This window comes from Populus nigra, chromosome 9 (assembly GCF_951802175.1).
Source record: "Populus nigra chromosome 9, ddPopNigr1.1, whole genome shotgun sequence".
Classification (NCBI taxonomy): Eukaryota; Viridiplantae; Streptophyta; class Magnoliopsida; order Malpighiales; family Salicaceae; genus Populus; species Populus nigra.
Window position 1 is genome coordinate 12893628 of NC_084860.1, and position 22873 is coordinate 12916500.

Consider the following 22873-nt stretch of genomic DNA (forward strand, 5'->3'; position numbering starts at 1 on the left):
AGAGGAATTATTAAATGGAATAATATAAATTCCTAAATCGCAGTAACACGAGTTTACGACCATGGAGTTCATAAAGATGTTAGGCGAGGAAGATGTGTGTGTGTGTGTCTATATATATATATATATATATATATAGTAATTAGTGGTCTTCAATTGATTTTCAACTCACTGAACGGGATCAACCCGACAACTACTGCCTACATTTCCTAGTAGAAACTTTTCAAATGAATGGTAGGTAACATATGTTCATAGTCCAATACAATAAGCCTTTGCCACTATCCTCTTCTTCTTCCCTTACGACAATATTCTAGTTGGTCACATAGTTTGGTAATATATAGTTGTTAAACTCTATCTAGCTTAGCATTGATTTGACAATATATTAAGTTTGGCACGAGTGATTAATATATAAATTAATTTGATATAACTTAGTTGATATAACAGGATTAAAAACAGCTTAAACAAATTGAAATATAGTCTAACTTTTTAAAAATCAAAATAATATATTTTTTAAATATTAAAATGATAATATATTATTAAATTCATTACTCAAATTATAAAACTATGATAACTTTATAAATTCGGATGAACTCGTAATTTGGATTATAAAATCATAAAACTTTATAAAAAATTATTAAAATAATATAGTTTTATAGGTACACAAGACCTTCATATAGTAAGATCTCGAATCTTAGAATTATGATTTAGAATGCAATCTTATACTGCAACCTACCAGAGTTACAGGTATACACATAAGCTCATGTACCTATATGGCCATCTTAAAAGAGTCAGCATTCTAGTTTTTAACTTCAAATTTTATTTTAATTTCGCCTATATGCGAAGTGTGATGCAGATTAAACACTAAAATAAAGTAAATGTTAATGGGAATAGATGGGATTTTCTGAAATCTTTTGGATTGAATCGAATTCCAATAATTCAAAAAATGCACGATTAAATTAATATACATCATGTTTTCAAAAGGCAAAACGATTCTAAAAAGTCGCAACAAGTTAGTTTATGTGGTAATAGAGCATTTCCCGCGCTACAGGTGTGGGATCAATTTTTATTTTTAATATAAAAGAATATATATTTTTACCGCTTAACTTGATGTAACCTAATTGATTTGATAAATTTAAATATAATTTAAATAAACTAATATAAATATAGTTTAATTTAAAAAAATCAAAATAATATATCTTTTAAATAGTAAAACGACAACATATTAGATTTATTTGGATAAACTCGGGTTGACCTGTTAAATCTGCTACTCAGGTCATGAGACTTTGATAATTCTATAAACTCAGATCAACTTATGACCTGGATTATAAAACTATGAAATCTTATAAAAAAAAATAAAAAAAATCATAATTTTTAATCAACCCAATGTTAAAAAGATTAAAAATTAAATAAAAAGAAAAAAAATGCATCGAGTCAACCTAGGTTAACTTGTCAAATATAGGTTAGTACATCGAGATAAATTTATAGAAAGCAAGTAAAATAAAAATATAAAACATTATTCTCAATCAACCTAATGTTGAAGGATGAAGTTGAGAAAAAAACAATTAAAAAAAATGACCAAAGTCAACACGACATACTTGTAAAACTTGCGTCTTGCATCATGAAACTAGAATAATCCAATAAAAAAAATCAAAACAAATTATTAATATATAGTAAAAAGGCTTGGCTTTTCATTGTAGCATTAACATATATTAAAGTGCTTGACTTTTCATTGTAACAATGAACAATAGCTCTTTTTATATTTTAATCCTCAAAATTTATGAGAATTTTTTTATTTAATTTTATTTTTCAACATTGGATTTACTTGGAATAAAACTTCATAATTTATAAACCTATTTTTTATATATAAAAAACAATATTACAAGGTATATAACTTAATAATATTAAAGTTGGAAGATAAAATAAAATAAAATTAAAAATATAAAAAAGCTTGACTTTTCACTATTCATTTCTACTAAGAAAGTCAAGTGCTTATAGTATATATTAATATATTAATGATATATTCCGTAGAAAATCAATGTTGGATTTGATTATCTATGAAAATGAACCCAGCACCAAATACGTACTTTAAACTTTCATATAGAAAATAATTTTCATCCATAAATGTAAAACTCTCAAATATCCTCAAGTGTGTTTCAAAATAACTCTTGATTTTGTTGAGAAAAACAAGTAATGTATTCAAGTAAACTGGAAGAATGACAGTGCTATTGATAAAAAGCTTTGGCTATTATATAGCCTTACAACAGTAACAGAAAGTCAATAAAAACAGCCCACTAACTACACTAATAAAAAGTGGTAAAGTGCATGAGGAAATAGTTTAACAAAGAAAAAGTCTTCCTACATAGTAGGAATTTATTAGCTACAGAAACGTAACAATTTATTTAAACCAATCTTATCAATCCCTCCCTTAAACTCACTGTCATCAAACAGTTAGTTTATACTGCCAACCTCAACTACTCCCATTAAACTTCGAAGCCTTTAGAAAACATCGATCTTTAATGGTTTGGTCATCATGTCTGCCACCTGATCTTTGCTCCCACAGTGAATTAAAGCAATTGAACCTTCCTTTGTGAGATTTCTTAGAAAATGATACCTTACATTGATATGCTTACTTCGACCATGCATCACAGGATTCTTTGATAGCTTAATGGTTGAACTGTTGTCACATCTAATCAGAGTACAAGTCTCATTATTGTACTCAAACTCCCTTAACACTCTTTTCATCCATATAGCTTGACACGCACATACTACAGCTGCTATAAACTCTGCTTCTGTAGTAGACAAAGTAACAATAGGTTGCTTCTTTGAACTCCATGTTACAGCACCCGAACTCAACAAAAACACATAACCACTTGTGCTTTTTCTATCATCCACATCTCCTGCATAATCACTATCTGTGAAAGCAAATAGTCCATCATCTCCACCTTTCTTGTGATGAATACCATAGTTCACCGTCCCTTTTAAATATCGAAGAGCTCTCTTTGCAACCTGTAGATGAAGTTTAGTTGGTTTTGCCATAAATCTGCTTGTGAGACTGGTGACAAACATCATGTCTGGTCTTGTAGCAGTGAGATACATCAAGCTTCCCACTAATTGCTTATAGTATGTCTCATCCACAGTGATTCCATTCTCATCCTTATTGATCTTAAAACCTGGAACAATCGGACTACTCACCTCATTGCTTTCCAGCATTCCAAATCTCTTCAGAATCTCCAGAGCATATTTTTTTTGATATATGAAAATACCATCTGTTCTTTGAAGTACTTCAATGCCAAGAAAAAATCTCATGCATCCCAAATCAGTCATATCAAATTCTCTCAACATGGACCTTTTGAAATCACACATCAGATCTTTATCATCACCAGTAAAAATTAGATCATCAACGTAAATACTTACAATGATGATTTTTCCTGCTCCATTCTTCTTTGTGAACACGGTTTGCTCACTATCGCACTTCTGAAAACCCTCCTTGATAAAATGTGCCTCAATTCGACTAAACCAGGCTCGTGGAGCTTGTTTTAATCCGTACAATGCTTTATGTAGTTTGTAGACCAAGTGCTCCTTGCCTTTCATCTCATAACCCCTTGGTTGTTCAATGTAAACCTCTTCACTCAATTCTCCATAAAGAAATGCTGACTTGACGTCTAGCTGGAAAATCCTTCAAGTCTTTTGTGCTGCCAAAGCAATGATCATCCTCACGGTGTCTATCCTTGCCATTGGTGCAAATACCTCTGTGTAGTCTATACCGTGCTTTTGTGAGTAGCCTTTGGCTACTAGACGTGCTTTGTGCTTGTTAATCTCTCCATGTTCATTGTATTTGGTCTTGTACACCCATTTGACGCCAATTGTTTTTGCTCCAGTAGGCAATTCACTCAAAGACCATGTTTTATTCTTCTCAATAGAACCAATTTCACTGTCCATAGCTCGCCTCCATTTCTCATCTTTTACTGCTTCTTCAAAATAAAGAGGATCTCCTGTGGAAACATTTTGAACCATGTATGCCTCGTCTTCTGTTAGCTCATCTGTAGTGATGTAGTCACTTAAGTAAGAAGGAGGACGTCTTACTCTTTGTTCATGAACCCTCCCTGCATCCTCATTAAAAATATTAGAAATTCTCTTATTCTCACAGCCTCGGGGTATACTGCTCTCTCCCTCATCAAAACCCCGTGTGTGTCTTCTCTCACTCTCACAGCCCCGTGGTATACTGCTCTCTCCCTCATCAAAACCCCGTGTGTGTCTTCTCTCACTCTCACAGCCCCGTGGTATACTACTCTCTCCCTCATCACAACCTTGTGTTTCTCTTCTCACAGTCTCTCCATTAGCCCTACTGTCATTTTCATTTTCACTCACCCTATTTTCTCCTTCACTATCTTCTCCCTCACTATTGTTTTCATCAGTGTCTCCCCACTCCAAATCTAATAAGATTTGTCCCTCATAACACACCTCCCAATCCCACTATTTGTCTTCCTAAAAAATAACATCCCTGCTTACAACTATTTTCTTAGCTATAGGATCAAACAATCTGTATCTTTTGGACTCGTCACTAACTCCCAATAGAACACAAGGAAAACTTTTATCATCTAGTTTACCTCGTTTAACATCTGGAACATGAACATGAGCTAAGCATCCAAAGACACGGAAATGCTCAATAGAAGGTTTTACTCCACTCCACGCCTCTTGTGGTGTAATATTTTTCACTGCCAATGTAGGACATCTATTCAGAACATAGAAGGTCCAGTTCACTGCTTCTGGCCAGAATGTTTTGGGGAGCTGCTTATCAGACAGCATAGAACGAACCATATTCATCACAGTTTGATTTTTCCTTTCAGCCACCCCGTTTTGTTGTGGCGTGTAAGCAGTGGTTAACTGCCTCTTGATGTCATTCGCTTTGCAGAAATCAGTGAATTCAGTTGAAGTGAATTCTCCTCCTCTATCTGTCCGTAAACATTTGATACCCAATCCTTTCTCCTTTTCCACCAGTTTTTTAAAAAACTGGAAACAAATCAGCGCCTCACTTTTTGCTGTCAATAAGTATACCCATGATTTACGACTAAAATCATCAATAAAACATAAAGTATGCCTCTTTCCACTGTTTGAAATAGGAGAAATTGACCCATAGATGTCTGCATGAATAAGTTCCGAAGGCTGGCTTGCTCTCCACGTACTCTGTGTTGGAAAGTTACCACGATGCTGTTTGCCATGAATGCAGTCTCTGCATGTAATGTTTGAGACTTGAAACTGAGAAAGTCCATGAACCATCCCTTTGTGTTGCAGAGTTTTCAATCCCTTGTAACTCAGGTGACCATATCTTCGATGCCAAAGGCGAAAAAGATCATGTGAACTTGTATAAAAACATCTTTCTGATGGAGCATTTAGAGAAGCTGGTGTATGCGATAGCAGTATAAACATTCTGTTTATACTCATCTCGGTCTGAATAATCAGACCCTTAAGCAGATGATAAATTTTGCAAACTCCTCCTTGAATTAAAATAGCCAAGCCTCGTTCTTGAAGTTGTCCTATGCTCAAGAGATTTTTTTTGAGCTCTGGAACATAATACACCTCATGGACAACATTGTTGATTCCATTCAAAAACAGCTTTATACTTCCCTTTCCAATCACATTCATTCTACTATTGTTTCCCAATTTAACTGAATGAACAAAACTCTCATCCAAGTTTGTGAACATATCTCTATTGCCACACATATGGTTGGAACATCCTGAGTTAAGAAACCAAGCATCAATCTGTTTTGTTTCATGTGACTCAACATATGACATTAACAGCATATCATATTCTTCATTTACTTCTGCATAATTTGCTTCTTTATCCCATTTCGGACATTCATATTGGAAATGTCCAAGATTATGACATTTGTAGCATTCCACAGCAGCCTTGTTGAATGTTGGTCCTCCTTTTCCACGTCCTCTTCCTCTGTAGTAACTTCTTCCACGTCCTCTGCCCCAAGTTTTGTCATCAGTTGTCACCTTCAGAGCTTGCTCCACATTGTTGCTTCTGTGAAATTTTTTTTCGTGTACAGTGAGGGAGCTCTGAAGTTCATCAATGGTAATTGCATCCAAGTTCCTAGATTCCTCAATCGAACAAACTATATAATTAAATTTGTCCGTGAGAGATCGTAGGATCTTTTCACATATCGTGACATCAGTCATGATCTCCCCATATACTCTCATCTTATTTGCCACTGTCATCACTCTAGCAAAATAGTTAGTAATTGTTTCACCAATCTTCATTTCAAGAACCTCAAAGTCTCTTCGTAGAGCTTGAAGAGTGGAACGTTTTACTCGAGCATTCCCTTCATATTTGGTCTTCATGGAATCCCAGATCTTTTTGGAGGTGTCTTTGCCCAAAATGGTCTCAAGGATACTCCTATCAATTGCTTGGAAAAGATAGTTTTTTGCTTTGAGATCTTTGAGTTTTACTGCATCTAACTCTCGCTGACGTCCTTCTGATAATGGTTGCTCTCCGTGTGCTGGTTCTTCATAACCAGTTTCAATTAAACTCCAATATTCCTTGCTTCGAAGGAAATTTTCCATGAGCATGCTCCAATGGTCATAATGACCATCAAAACGTGGAATGGAAGGTTGCACAAAATTGCCTTCAGAAGTCATCGTCCTTTCTTTGTCTCTCTGTGTTTGAAAGTCACTCAAAAAGCTGCGTCTTTTATTTTTCTCAGTCCCAGTGGGGGCTCTGATACTAGTTTGTTGAGAAAAACAAGCAATGTATTCAAGTAAACTGGAAGAATGACAGTGCTATTGATAAAAAACTTTGGCCATTATATAGCCTTACAACAGTAACAGAAAGTCAATAAAAACAGCCTACTAACTACACTAATAGAAAGTGATAACGTGCATGAGGAAATAGTCTAACAAAGAAAAAGTCTTCCTACAGAGTAGGAACTTATTAGCTACAGAAACGTAACAATTTATTTAAACCAATCTTATCAGATTTAATTAAATATATTATTTAAATGATATATATTAAGAATCATCTACTATAGGTGGACCAGTATATAATAAATAGCGAAAGGATAGATAAGCCTCGTTGACAAGTAGTGCTTCCTCCATCTCCATCTGGAGTTGAACTTATCCTAAATGTCCTTATTGCTTCTGTCTGAAAATGTTGTACGCTTTGATTCCATCGCTAGTGCAGCCAAGCTTGCGATAAGAAAGCACGGAAATTTGTCCGCTCCGATTTTCTTATTTTCTGGAGAGAATAACTACAGAACATTAAGCACTACAGACGGAGATCGAAGTGTACAATAATGGAAGCACGGTAATTTGTCTGGTGCGATAATGGATGTGTCTGAAGCAGAAGCTGGCAGAGGCCCTCGTTGTTTAATGATTAGAATGGAATCAATAGCAGGATATTCCAAGGAGCTAGCATGGTGTTTTAATATGAATTTGATGGTAGTTAAAGAGCTCATGTAACTCACAAATATAAAGTTATTACTCATATAAATTTTTAGTAGTTATGAAATTTATAGTACTCAAACTTATAATTTTTAGTGAACAAACTCAGAATCTGACCAATAAAATTATACTTCTTAAAATTATGTTAACAAGCATTATGTACATGCTGGGTTAGCTGCATTACAAGTTTGCCACTCTTTCCATGACCCTATACACTTGAATATATATAAAAATGAACATAAAATATTGGAAAATTAGTTCATCCATCTCTCTTTTTATTTTTTATTTTTATTCTTATTCTTTGAGGAATTATACATGCCCAAATTAATCACAGAATTGAAGTGTCAAAGGTTTGCTTCTAAGAGAGTGGAGCCTCCTTCCATTACATATCAAGGTTGTCTCTCACATGTATTTTCATTTTCTATCGTTGATCTCCATGGAAGATTGAATTAAAGAAAAAAGAAAAATCACTATGCAAGGGCAATCGCAACATATTTGGGTGCAAGAAAGTAGAATTATTCTCCGACCAAACTAGCTTTACCTCTTTCATGGCAGCACTTGCCATGATTTGACCCGGCCATTGTATTATCATGAAGTCTATGGCAGCAATACAGAATTGGTGCTCTATAGGGTCATTTCAGCAGAGATAACAGGCCCCTTGCCCGCTGTGACATCTTGCACAGTGTTAAGGAGTTTTTTTTTTTTTTCATCGTTAGAACAGTGTGCAAATTTATTTCTTAAACTAGCATGTATAAAAATAATAATTGTTATTCTACCACAGAAACAGTGGTCTTCATATTGCAATTACGCAACTTTAATTCGTGCACATAGTACATGCATGATTTATTAAAATTCCACCCCACTGTGTATTCAATTTAGTAAAAACATAGTTTTACATAATCACACAAACAACACCTATAGTTCAAGCAAACAAAATCACCTAATTTTCATAGCAAATAAATTTATAATTTTCAACACTAAATTATTTCATTACAATAAACAATATCAATTCAATTAAAAAATAATTAAATTACATAATTAAACATCTAACAAACTAACCTATCAAAGGGTATGCACCGTCAGAATCATAAACATGTCGTCGTCGTGCATGATAAATACAGTTATTCTTCTCTATTGCATTGTCCAAACACCGAACCTCCCAAATCTCAACAAGTCAAGAATGGCACAATGAGAACCAAATATTGAAAGTACTACGCACAACATTGTTGGTAGCATCACGAACTACGGTCGCAGCCCTCCAACTCTAATGTATTAAAAAATTCATCTAATATATTAGAAAAGATTAAATTATCACTTACAAGACAATATATACACTCACTTAACTAATTTTATATGCAGTTAATCTTAAATTATAGTTCAATTAGGCAAAGTCAACAAAAACTCTAATACAAACCCTAAAGCCCTTATCCTACAAAATTAGCCAAGTAAAACAAGAAATTTACATAGAGGAAGGTAAATATACCTCAAATTGCTAAAATAAAGTGCTTATGGGTGGTGGTGGCGATGGCGACGGTGGGGAGAAATTGATGGTTGTTGCTGGTGGATGGCTAGAGAGAGAAAGGTGAGGTTTGTTATAGAGAAGAGAGGGAAACAATTTTATGTGGTGGAGAGAGAGATCAGCTCGTCTGAGTTGAGAGTGATGCTGAAAGAAGAGAGAAGAATGGGAAGAAAGAAAGAAGTAAGGAGAGAAGAAAAAAAAAATTAACTTCAAAATAATTAACTGGGTGGTGAAACATGTACTACATGCGCGACCATTATTTTTATGCTAGAATAAAAATTATTTTTTTAACTGTGTTAGTTTGAGAGAGAAATAGGTCTGTTGATTATACTAATGTAAGAAAAAAAAACCTCTAGTTTTAAGACTTCAATGATATAATTTAAAATTACAATGAAATTATTCTTCGTATAGTCTCTGTCATATTTGAAGGAATAGTTAACTAGTCTATTGAACCCCCCCTGAAAAGAAGACATAATTTATGATTTTCTTCAATGCAGTGACTTGAATGCTTTGATTATTATACAACAGAGGAGATTATTCCTGCTATATAATCCATGATCCAAAGAACAAATTTGATTTGAATGCTTTAGCGATTGCAAATTTAAAACAAATACATGTCTGAGTGTGTTATTTTTAAAAGCAATGAACATGAGGAAAAGGGGAAGAAGGTTGAAGCTGTTTGGAAAAGTAGAAAGCGGGCCATCGATATTTTCTTTTAAGGGAAGGGATAGCCGCTACACAGAAAGCTGACAAAATGACCCTTACCACCTGAACAGACTTCATACAATGGATGTCTGGAAGTTAGTTTTAACTTGTATTTTTTTTTTAAATAAAGTTGAGTTTTTTTTTCCCTTTAAAATTATATATTTTTAGCGTGTTTGAATTATATTGGAGTATTAATATTAAAAATAAATTTTAAAAATAAAAATATATTATTTTAATATTTTTTTAAATAAAATTATTTTAAAAAACAACTGTTATTATACAAGACGGATCCAAACAGTCTCTTAGGTGGCCCCCAAGACAAAAATTCGACATCAAAGGACCCACATCTGGAAGCCCAATTTGGCCCTTAGGATAGGTCCAATTTTATCATATGCCTTTATGCTCGCTCACTAACTCACTCACTCACTCACCTGCTATTGCCCCCTATTATATCATTTTGCTGAAGACCAATGAAAAACGTAACCCAAATATCAAACCCATAAAAAAAGAAAAAAACATTTATAGCACAAAACAATTTCTATCCAATACTCATTCATCACCCACCTATAGCTCATTTCATGTATGGACGGAATTGGAACAAGTTAAACCGCCCGGCATGCTCATGTCTTTATCTCTCTTACCTTTTCTCTTTTTTTTTTAAAGAAAAAAAACTAGAATATCAATCGGTTGAGGCATGAAAAGGAGTCTTGGTCAGAATAAAATCTTTTAAAATATTAAAGAAATATTTTTCTATTATTTTTTATGGATATTGATGAACAGGGTCTTGAATGATTTTCATTTGGGAGGTAGTGTTTTTATTTTTTTGTTAAATAAAAACAATTTTTATTTCATAAAGTATAAGTAATAAATATATCTTAGGATATTTTAATAAGCGGGAAAGTTGAAAGCAGAAGCCGGCTCTGTGTTGCATCAAGAAATAGGGAAGCGGAGAAGTACTGAAAGTTAGGTATCACCTAGCTAAAGCTATGTAAAGTGGGACGTCCACGTGTCTATTGGTCATGACGACAACATGCCACCTAAGTGAATTTCCACGTAGGCTTGCGGCAAGTTCTTCGACACTTGGAAGGGCTGACCAACAGCATCGGAAACACCTTGGCATTATATGTTTTGTAGTGTTGTGTTATGATCATGAACATTTTTTTTTCTTTTCCAGAATTATGCATACATGTGGCAATCGCATATTGGCTGTTGATGGCACGTAGGCCACTCAATTGCAATCCATGGAAGTTAACTTCATTAACGTAATCAAGTGTCTCTCTTCTTCCTTCCATAAAAATCAAGCAAAGGGCCGGATTGCAACGTCACACGAAGCTAAAAAAAGAAATAATTCCTTTTATGATAATGAAGATTTATACCATTCTTAATTTTAAAATTTATAAGATTAATTGAGAAATAATAATAATAATAAAAAAAAGAAATAATCCTCTGTGTGTTTATAGGATGATTGGCACACAGTAGTGTTTTGTATTTTAATCTGCTACTGACTGAAACTTGGTACACATGCTTGTATGAATTTTGCGCCAAGCCTAATAAGTGAGTTCTTACTTCATCTGTCCTCTCATTTTCAAGTGTCAAAAAATAACAATCTTTTTTGTACAGAGAAAGAGACCCCCACTCTTGTTTTTCAGATATCCAGCCACCTCACATTTCCTTTCCTTTTGTTGTCCCTGCATGTGCCTGATCTACATAACAATCCTTTCAAATGGGCCATGGCGATCGAGAGACCATTTCTTGACACCTGATCTCTCTCTCTCTCTCTCTCTCTCTATATATATATATATATATATATATATATATATATATATATATATATGCCCACCAGAATGATGCAATGTACATATTCACTAGTGAAGGAGTCCCAAGACAGAGCAGGCACCCATGGTTTTCTTGAACCTTACGTGTAGCCTTCCATTCAGGCAAAAGAAACGGAAATTAATTTAGAGATTAACGTTCCATGTGGTCTGAAGGAACGGCATGATTAGTTCATAGATTAGTCCTAATGATGTACAGAAACGAGGTCCTGCCAGGTTCGTTGGTCTTGGCAGTTATCAGTTTTTTCAGGTAAAGTCGGTTTGGTCCAACAACGTCAACAAAATGCTAGCTCCAATTATTTTTTTGGGTAACTTGTCCATAACCACCAGAGACACTAACCTTATATATATATATATATATATATATATATTGTAGTAGTTTTTTAGCTAGCTATCGATAGATAGAGAAACGGCAAGTTGCATAATAAAGAACTCCAATTAACTAAATGAGAAAGACACTCATCTAGCAAAATTCATGTCGCTTTTTAAGATTTTGGCGGCGATATATATATATTTTAGAGTATGTGTTCTTGTGTCTCATGCATTGTAAGATTTGTATCTCATGGGAACATGATGGAAGATAAATGGAGACCGTTTCCAATGAATTATTCATCGTCAAAGATCCTGTTCAAACAATACAAAAGCAAGTGAGAAAGGGAGTTTAAAAGAATATATTTCAAGATTCGTATCCCAACTTCCACGCTTGCTGATTAACTACCCTAATTCAGATTAACCTAATCTTACCTTTCAAGTCTTCGTTTGTTATAAAATACTCCATTGGAAGAAATAAACAAACTCTTTCCCCCCCTTTTCCATTGACCAAGAATTAAATTAATAAAACTTTGGTTAATTATCCGGCTAGTCATTTGAAACATTAACATGCTAATTAAAGAAACACCACCGATTTTTTTTTCCCATTAATTCTTCGTTCTTGCTTGACAATAATTGATCAAGATCGTTAACAATGGATGGCAAAACAACAAAACATAAGCATGTGGCACCATGTGCATACGGTGATCAATCCTACATGCCTTACACATAGAGTGCCCAAATCATGTGGTCCCTTGCACGTGTTACATGTGCGGCGACCCTACGATGGTGATTTGCCCCAGTGGCGGAAGATGATCACGTTGTATTGAATTACTTCGACTTCGAAATTTAATTAGCATATATAATCATTATCCAACTTAATTAAACATCGATCCTTTAAAACCGTCAAAAGGTCCGTAGGTTTATTTATTCTCCATGCATTTAGTGCATTGAAAGAACAAGGACATATAATCAATGTGTTAATCTCAAGTACTTATGTTCTCAAATTGAAGCTTCTTTTGTTCTTTTCTTTGGGGAAGGTTAACTTGACGGGGGGATGTGGCTATATAATCATCAATTGATGACTTTGCCTCTCTCTATATATATTCATAATCGATCGAAATCTCCAAGGAAACATATCTCATGTGCCGACTTAATCAATTCTGGAAAATAATTATATATATAGCCTCACTTATTTGTAATCAAAGATGTCAAGCTTGATAAATTTCTCGTAATGTGATAGATCCCATGCATGTCGACTGCATAACTATAATCACGTGAATTTTTCCACTTCTCATGGATCTCGGGCATCAATAATTTGTCAAATCATATTAATTCACCCCTTAATTGTACCTCAACCAGTCTCTATCAATGAGAATGTAATTCTTATTCACGGATACACTAAAAAATCAACAAATACAAACATAAATATTAACTATAAATTTTAGTTGGTACATTACAAAGAACTTTACCATCGAAATAGTCTATCCCTTTGTCTCTCAGTAAATACTGATAAAAATATTCCATCAATACGTAATGAGAGAAGTACAAAAAAAAAGAGATCAAAAGTTATAATAACGTTTTATTTACACAGATTAAATTATTGATGAAATAAACTCATTAGTAAAATTTATCCATAAATATTTCAATGGTAATAATTAAGTTATGAGCCGGCGAGCGACCCCCTTCTTCCTCTCTCTCATTTTTTTTATCTTCCTCCATTAGCTCTCTTAAAAAAAAACAGCATAACCCCCTTTTATTTTATCATAAATCAACCTTCCATCACAAATCTAGCCATCCCAACACTTAATATGTCAGCATCCCTATTCTGATTATTTTTTTAAGATTTCCCACATCAAGTAAGCAAAATTACCTATTTTTTGTTTAAACTCAATTTTAAAATATTAATTTTTATTTCATATTTTTATAGTATATGTAGTTTGTTTATGTGTTTACTTCTTTTATAGCTTTCTATCATAGAGATTTGTTGTATGAATATATGATTTGTACATGATAGGGTTTGTTTGAGATTTTGAAAATTTGTGTTTATTTATAATTTGATGAAATTGATTTTGAATTTATAACTTACGTGTTCTGTAATGAAACAAATAATAACTTGTTTAATGGGTATGTTTTATATTTTATCAATTTTATTGTTAAGTTGAAAATTTCGGTAAATGTGTAGGAATGTGAATTTATATAGATAATTGATAATGATTTAAGAGTACTGTTAAAATAGATTGAATAAGTTTAAGTTAAATCAATGTTATCTAATATATTTAGTTTACATAATTAATTAATACATGTTGTCATCAATATTCTATATAGCTTTGATAAAAATAATAGATGATTATTCATGAATGTATCGAGATTCACCCAAAAGGTTATGCAACATGGATAATTGTAATAGGGTTGATGGTTTTACATCATTTATTGAAGTTCTTTCATAAAGTTTATTTGCTTATTAAGTGCTTATTTTAAGGATGCAATATATTATAATATATGAAGGAGGTACTTGATTATAAAATATGATTGTTATGATTCATATGTTATATTCTTTATTTAAATGTGAGTATTTTCATTTACTATATATTTTGAAATTTATAAAAATATTGTCACTTATAAGATGGTGTTATATGGACGAAGTGAGAGAATGTTAGAAAGATATCCTTAAGGTAGCCTCCATGTTATGTAGATTTTAAATTAAATAATAATTAAGGCTTAGAGCCTAATGGGCCAAACACATCTATGATGGATGAAAGTATAAGAATTATGTTTTATAAAAAGGGTTTCTAGTCTAGCAAAAAAAATTTTTTTTTGATGAAAAGTCGTGTGTCTTCCATCCACACAAAATAACCATAAAGTTTGGCATAAATTAGAAGACTTTTTATTCTTCACGGCGCAAAGATTTTTGGACAATTGGTTCAACACTTAATCAATCATAAAAGGATAAAATGAGGTATGTATCTTATTAATTTTCCTCCATGTTTATATGCTCGATATATTAAAGTTATCTTACATCATTTGTTCTAAACATAGGTTTCTCTAACATAAATAAGAAATGAAGATGAGGTTAAAAAATTTCCTCCATGTTGTGATCTGATCTCTCTCTATATATATATGACTCGCGTTTCACCGCAGGTTAGATATTTTGTTTTCAACAAAAAATTTATATATAGACCTTTTCAACACCTTTTTTATTTTTAAAAATTCTAAGTGAAAATTAAAAAAACTTATACATACATGCAATGAAATAAATTGACAACTATATGTGTTAATAAGTGAAAAATAAATTCATAAATGATGACTAAAAATAAAAAATAAAAAAAATAAGAAACAAATATCGATCAAGATATTTAATTTCGCAAGACATGATATTTACGCGGTTGTGTTTGCTAAATTTGTTAATAAAATAATTTTTTTATTCAATCAATAGATAATAAAAATAGACACATTAAATTTATTGAATAAAATAAAAGGAAAAAATAATATGCAACTCTGCATTTATTAGAATTATTATTTGAAAATAAATTTCTTTTTATTTTAAAAAACAAAGTTCATCTATACAAAAGATTAAAAAAATATATAGATTAATTAGAAAAACCTCCTAAAAATTAAAAAAAAATAATCATAATTTCAAATAGGCTTTCTAAATAACATAAAAAAAAGATATATTAATATTAATATAAATAAAAATAAGATTAAGATTAATTTAAAAAAAAGAAAGAAAAAAAAAGAAAATATTTTTTCTTTAACAAAAAAATAAACAATGTCATCAACAATAAAACTTGTAAGGTACGGCGAAGCCAAAAGATACAATTAAAGGGGGCAAGATTTCAGTTTTATTATTATTTTAGTTAAAATCATATAAATTACCAAAGGAGAGCTGGAAAAACAGGGGCCCCAACCCCTGCTTGCCACCCCCTGTCTTTGCCCCTGTTGTGAGGTGAACTCGGACTATAAACTCAACCTAGTTTAATATTTCTTTCCTTTTAAATTTATAGTAAACCTAAAAAAAAATAAGCAACATCGTCCATGGTAAAACATGAGGGGGGAACAATGTGGTTGTATAATGTTCATCTCACATATTTTTCTTTTAAATTTATAGTAAAATTTAAAAAAACAATTAATAGTGTTTTTCACGGTAAAACACGAGGGAGTGAACAGTATGGCTCTGTAGTGTATATATATATATATATATTATACATGTGGATGGATTACGACTTGAAACACCAATCAAGTTGCAATTATGTGAAGTGACCGGCCACGATCGACATGCACCAATTTGTACGTTCAACAGATAAAGCATACACAGTTGAAACGTAGAATACTTTTTTTTTTTTTTTTTTTTATCACAGACAGGTGGGTCGGTTAATGTTAATGGCCTCCATAACACTAGGGCTTTGACACTGTGCTCCTTACTATATACACTGAGCGAGCGTTGATACATCATCATGAATCCCAAAGGCTGTGAAAATGGAACACTCACGCAAAGCACAAAACAAAAGGAGAAACAGCACATGTGTTTATCTGCATGATTTTGTGGGAGCCCTTCAAAAAAGTATAGTTTCTCTCTGCAAGGTCAAGGCATTGCTTAGTGGGATAAAATCCACCATTCTGTTGATTAATTAATATACACCTGCCGACGCCATTGTTCTACTTTATTCAAGTTCATCTCCAGTTTCCTCGTTACTTTACTTTCCTAAACCTAATTAGCTAATAGAATAAAGCTGATCAAAGAATAATTAAAGAAAAAGAAATAATTAAAAGTTGCGGATGATTACCGGAGGTTTACATGATCATTAATTTCAGAACTTATTGGATTAGTTGAGATATACGCAAACTGACCCGAACACTCACATTAATAAAAAAAAATATTCATTAATGTTTCGTAATATTACAGTAATGAATAAATAAAATATTATGCTCTTACAGTGGCTTAGGGATTAGGGCCATTCGTGACATTAGCGAGACTAAACCCACTAATAATATAATGCCATTCTTTATATTAAAGAGCATGAATGGAGGATATATATGGCAGTTAGACCACGATTGGAAGTTGTATGCTCTACAATAATAAACTATGAAAGCTCTGTCTAATTAGTTGATAAAAAAAGGAATCTGTACCCTTTTTTTTTTTTAATATATGATAGTCGACCAATATTATTGATGGTTACTCGCCATATGTAGGAATCTGCACCTACAGCATCATAGAACAATTTTTTTTTAAAAAAATAATTCTGATAATACAAACAATAGAAACTACAGTGCGCACCTTATTCAAGCAAGCAAATGTCATTAAATATGGCATCTAATAATTACAGTATTTTCAGGATATATATATTTAGGTAGTTAGTTAGTTAGGTAGCTAGTCAATTACCATTACATGAACATAACATGTTATGTTGCTTGTCGGATTAATTTTTTTTTAGTATAACAAAACATATTGAAGTGGTGAAGAGTTATTTTGTATTTTTATAAAACTTGGTCTGGTGGATTAATATTGAAATCTCCTGATTTGATTTCTTGTCTAGTTCAGATTTATAATTAAACCGTGTGAGAATTATTTATATATGATCTGATTGACTTGGTCGGTTTAAAAATATCCCACCAAATTGATAAAAAAAAATAAGGATGAAATTGAGAAAGAAAATAATGAAATTAACATAAAAAAATCTCTTCACTTGATTTCTTATTTAGTTTGAGTTTAAAATTAAATTATGCAAAAGTTGACTTTATATAATCCAGTCAATTTAGCTAATTCAAAAACAACTTGAATAATTATTAAAAAAATTTAAAAATAAAATTTTAAAAAATGAAATTAAAAAAAAGAAGAAGACTGAATTAAAAAAAAAGAAAAAAGAAAGAGAGGTTCACTATTCAACTGTGAAAATCTATAATAAATCTCAAAATATTTATTATAAAAGTAATTACCACAAACTTTTGTTGTTTAGCGAACCAAACTGCTACCCGAAGCTAATTAATTAGTCAATATTCAATGTTTTAGCATGACTTTGACCCGCTGGCAGGAACAGGGCCAAGTATGGGAGATTGGCGGAAGATATTTTTTTTAAATATTTGTTTTTTAAAAATATATTAAAAATATTTTTTTATTTTTTAAAATTTATTTTTGATATTAATATATCAAAATAATTTAAAACTAATTTTTTAAAAAAATATTTAAAAATACAGTTGGACTAAAAGAAAAAAAAATCTATATACGAACTTTTGAATACCCACTCACCTACAAAATTATACTGCTTTTTATAATTTGAAATTAATGACTAATCGCCCTCCTCCATTTTCATGCAATAAATTATTCGTGAGAAAAATAATTAAAAAAAGGAAAAGATATACGAACTTTTGAAATTTACAGAGGATCTTTATGAAATCTTGAGAACCCCACATTCGAAGGAATATTTTTTTTATTAGCATGTTTTTTTTATAAAAAAAAAATATGAGTGAAATAATATAGTTTTTTTAAAATTTTTAAATATCAAAATTTATACATGTTATGATTAAAAAATATAATATTTCAAGCTTCTTGTTATTTAGAATCGTGACTTCAAAAAAATTGTAAAATTTTGCTAACGAAGAGAGAGTAGATATGGGAGAAAAATAAAAAATAAAAAATAAAAAAAACTTTAAAAGCAAACTAAAGTTCAGATTACAATATCATTTATACTATCAAAAAGATCTTAAAAAAATAAATTCAATGACATCAAAAAATATCATCAACGATAATCTGAATGTGTCATGCTTGATTGCTGAATGTGTCATGCTTGACTGTGGTGTACTATGTTTATTGTTTGTGATTTTTTCATGGTGTTATTAGATTTTTCATGTCAAGATTTTTTTTAAGATAGTGGAGTTTCATTGTATTTTTAGAATTGTTTTTTAATTTTTTTTATCTCTCTTCTCTCATTTCTCTTCACACGCAACAACTTTTACAAATTATTTATTGAAATTTAACAGCGAGAAGTTTGAAAGTTGTGTTTCTCAATCATACATGTATACATCATGCTATTTCACCTAGAAATTTTCAAATAGCATTATGTCATCAATTTTTTTTTAAAAAAAAGTGCTAATTTTTTTAAAAAATCGCATGAACAATTTCCATCATTATGAACACATGAACATGTAGAATGCTGTTGGAAGTTCCACAAAAAAGAATGCATCTTTTCACTTATGCTTAAAAAAATTGGCTTTCAAATGATTCATTCAAAAATAATAATCTCAAACAATCATCTCGAAATGTTTTTAACATCAAGGATGATTCAGAACGGGTCTGAACAATTCCAATTTCCTTTCCTTGATGATGGAAATCTCGAAATTTATTCATCATATTTCAAATCTCTAATTGCCCAGAAATTCCAGAGCTTGAATTTCACTCATCACATTCTGAAGGTTGACTCGAGAATGTTGTTTAAAAAGAATCCTTCAAGGAAGAAATGAAACCAAATCAAAACGTATGAACCAGGAAAGTCTGCGTGTTACTGTCAAGCACTTTCCGTGAAACGAGAAGACAATCGCTGGAACAGGAAACTGCATTTGTAGCCATGGATCCAACTGGTTCGTTTAAGAGTGTGGTATGGAAAATGTGCATTTAAATATTTCCACGCACAAATAGTTATTTATGAAAACAAAAAAAAAAAAAGTGGGATGAAAGGAACATTCACTCACTATTATGGCGAATATAGTGGGAAAAAAGAAAGATTAGATGGAGGCAAGGCGTGTGGGGCACGTGAGAGGTGACCTAGATTTTCTTTGTAAAGGGAAGCGGCAGCACAGCAAACAAAGACAGAAAAGCCACGTGTAGAGGCAGGTTGCCCTTGTAAGAGGCAAAAACGCGGGGTTAGACATGTTCAAAGGTGTTAGGATTGGAGCACTGGTGGGGGAGAGGGATGTTAATGCCTTTTATCGTAACTTCTTCGAAGTTGTTTTTTAAGGTATTTCTTGTTTAAAAATAATTAAAAATTAACTTTTTTAAATAATATAAATAAATTGTAATATTAAGCAGCAATGAAACCTTACCTTCTTGATCGTGTTAAAAAATCATCTCAACTCAATAGTTTAAACTGTTAAATAAAGTTTCAAGATATGATTTATATTATTCTCTAACACATTCTTTCAAGTAAAAGTCATTTGAAATTGAAACTTATATAAACTCACGTCACTTTATGTTTAATTTTTTTTATCAAATAAATAGAAATGATAAAATTTAAACCCGTAATTGCTTAATTATAAAAACTATAATATCATATTAAAAAATTATATTAATTTAATAACTTAAATTATTAAATAAAATTTTAAAATATAATTTATAATATTCTAATCATTTGGGTATTAACATTGATGGTAGCAAGTGAGGAATAATGCACAGTAGCATGACATTATGCAAATACACGTTCATAATCAGGAATTTGATAATAGGGAAAGAGAGTGAAAGGAGGGTGGTCGTGTCAAAGTCTCAAGCAAGCTATGTCCCGCAACCCCTCCACCTCGATTATATCACTTTGTCTCTCTTTCTACTATTCCCTAACACGTGGTGTTCTCTAGCAAATTTGAGGTGGACCCCCTTCCCTTCTCCTCTCTCTCTATATATACCCCTCTGCTCTCAGCCCTCTATCCTCAGATCACACAACGCTGAACTCAAAGCTCAAAGTTCATACGGGGACTCCAGTCTCTGTTCTTGTTTCTTACAGCCAACACCATACAAGAGAGCTCTCGCATACCCAGCAAAAGCAGCATACCTGAAAAGAAGAGGGTAGCCTCCTTGCACCGATCACAACTCCAGAAACATGGCTTCAGCAGCAGCAGCGAACTTGGGCTCATCATCTTCATCTTTAAAGAGGCCTGGTAAAAAGCCCAACATCATTGGCTCTCTCCAAACCCCTTCCACTCTTCATTTCCCGAAGCAATCCACTACATACACACCATCATCCACTACTATTTCCACTCCCACCACCAAACACCCAAAACTAGACACTCCCTCTCCTGTTGCGCCTTCCCCAAAACAACAGCAAAGGCAATGGAATTTCTTACAAAGTGCTGCAGCTATGGCTTTAGATGCTGTTGAGACTGCTTTAGTTTCACATGAACGTCAACACCCTCTACCCAAAACAGCTGACCCCAGAGTCCAAATCTCTGGCAACTTCGCTCCGGTACCGGAGCAGCCTGTCGTTCAAGATTTACCGGTCACCGGAGAAATCCCAGATTGTATTCAAGGTGTTTATCTTAGAAACGGAGCCAATCCATTTCACGAGCCAGTAGCTGGTCACCATTTCTTTGATGGGGATGGCATGGTTCATGCCGTTCAGTTCAAGAAGGGTTCAGTCAGCTATTCTAGCAGGTTCACTGAGACTAATAGGCTTGTTCAAGAACGTGGGTTGGGACGTCCTTTATTCCCAAAGGCCATAGGTGAGCTACATGGTCATTCGGGCATAGCTAGGCTCTTGCTCTTTTATGCTCGTGGAGCTTTTGGAATTGTTGATCCTAGCCATGGCACTGGTGTTGCAAACGCTGGTCTTGTTTACTTTGATGGTCACTTACTGGCAATGTCTGAAGATGATTTGCCTTACCATGTTCGTGTACTTCCCTCTGGTGACCTTCAGACTGTTGGACGATATGATTTTGATGGTCAGCTTAAGACAACAATGATTGCTCATCCAAAAGTTGATCCAGTCTCAGGTGAATTGTTCGCACTTAGTTATGATGTTGTTCAAAAGCCTTACCTCAAGTACTTCAGATTCTCCCCCGATGGTAAGAAGTCGCCCGATGTTGAAATCCCACTTGATCAACCTACTATGATGCATGATTTTGCTATCACAGAGAGGTTTGTTGTGGTACCTGATCAGCAAGTTGTGTTCAAATTGCCTGAAATGATTCGGGGAGGATCTCCGGTGATTTATGACAAGAATAAGATGGCAAGGTTTGGGATTTTGGACAAGAATGCCACTGATGCTTCCAATATTAGGTGGATTGAAACACCTGACTGCTTCTGTTTTCATCTTTGGAATGCTTGGGAGGAGCCTGAGACTGATGAGGTTGTTGTGATTGGTTCATGTATGACCCCGCCGGACTCCATTTTTAATGAATGTGATGAGAGTTTGAAAAGTGTGCTATCAGAAATCAGGCTCAATTTGAAGACCGGCAAGTCTACTCGCCGTCAGATCCTGTCTGAAGCTGATCAGGTCAATTTAGAAGCTGGAATGGTGAACCGGAACTTGCTCGGTCGAAAATCCCGGTTTGCTTACTTAGCACTGGCTGAGCCATGGCCTAAAGTTTCAGGTTTTGCAAAAGTAGACCTCTCAACTGGAGAGGTACACAAGTATATTTATGGAGACCAGAAATTCGGTGGAGAGCCTTTGTTTCTTCCACGAGACCCCAATTCAGAGAGGGAAGATGACGGGTACATTTTAGCTTTCGTGCATGATGAGAAGGAATGGAAATCAGAGCTGCAAATTGTGAATGCAATGAATTTAAAGTTAGAAGCCACAGTTAAGCTTCCATCGAGAGTTCCATATGGCTTTCATGGCACGTTTATTGGTGCCAAGGATTTGGAGAAACAGGCCTAGTGGAAGAGATGGTATAGCCTGGAGACAAAAGGGGATTATCTTGTATCTAATTTTTTGCTAGCGGATGAGAGAGAGGAGATTTTACCAGAGGGATGCTTGCGGATACGTCCCCGGAATCTCCTTCTCTATACAGAATTATCAAACCTGTTTCTGGGTTCTGTTTCAGTTTTTTTACCCCCCCCTCCCCCCCTTTTTTTTTTGGTTTATCTAAGAGTGAGGTTTTGAGGGACCAGCTTGTAGCTCGTGTGGGTTTTAGGTAGATTTAGAGCTCAGCTGGTCTTCTGCATATTCTTTCACTTTTCACTTTTTTTTGTGCATGAATATATATATTTACGACAGCTTATGTATTAAATATCTCTGTTCTCTCTGTTTCATTCTGTTCTCACTTGCAAACTTTGTAATCTAAATATTACAAAACCAGTTTCGTTTTACATAATCAATACTGTTTCATGCTCAAAATGTTACAGGATTATTAATATTAACATGGGCAC

At 33.1% G+C, this 22873-nt stretch overlaps 1 protein-coding gene across 1 annotated transcript; it reads left to right on the forward strand.

The window, feature by feature from the left end:
• Window positions 1-20427: 20427 nt before the first annotated feature.
• On the forward strand, window positions 20428-22734 carry LOC133702924 (9-cis-epoxycarotenoid dioxygenase NCED1, chloroplastic-like). The gene has a single exon (XM_062127256.1). It carries the CDS (start codon window positions 20607-20609, stop codon window positions 22380-22382), a length of 1776 nt encoding a protein of 591 aa, XP_061983240.1. The 5' UTR covers window positions 20428-20606; the 3' UTR covers window positions 22383-22734.
• The last annotated feature ends 139 nt before the right edge of the window (window positions 22735-22873 follow it).

Excerpts from the sequence above, each read along its gene's own strand:
- LOC133702924 (XM_062127256.1), top strand. The coding sequence starts at position 20,607 with ATGGCTTCAGCAGCAGCAGCGAACTTGGGCTCATCATCTTCATCTTTA.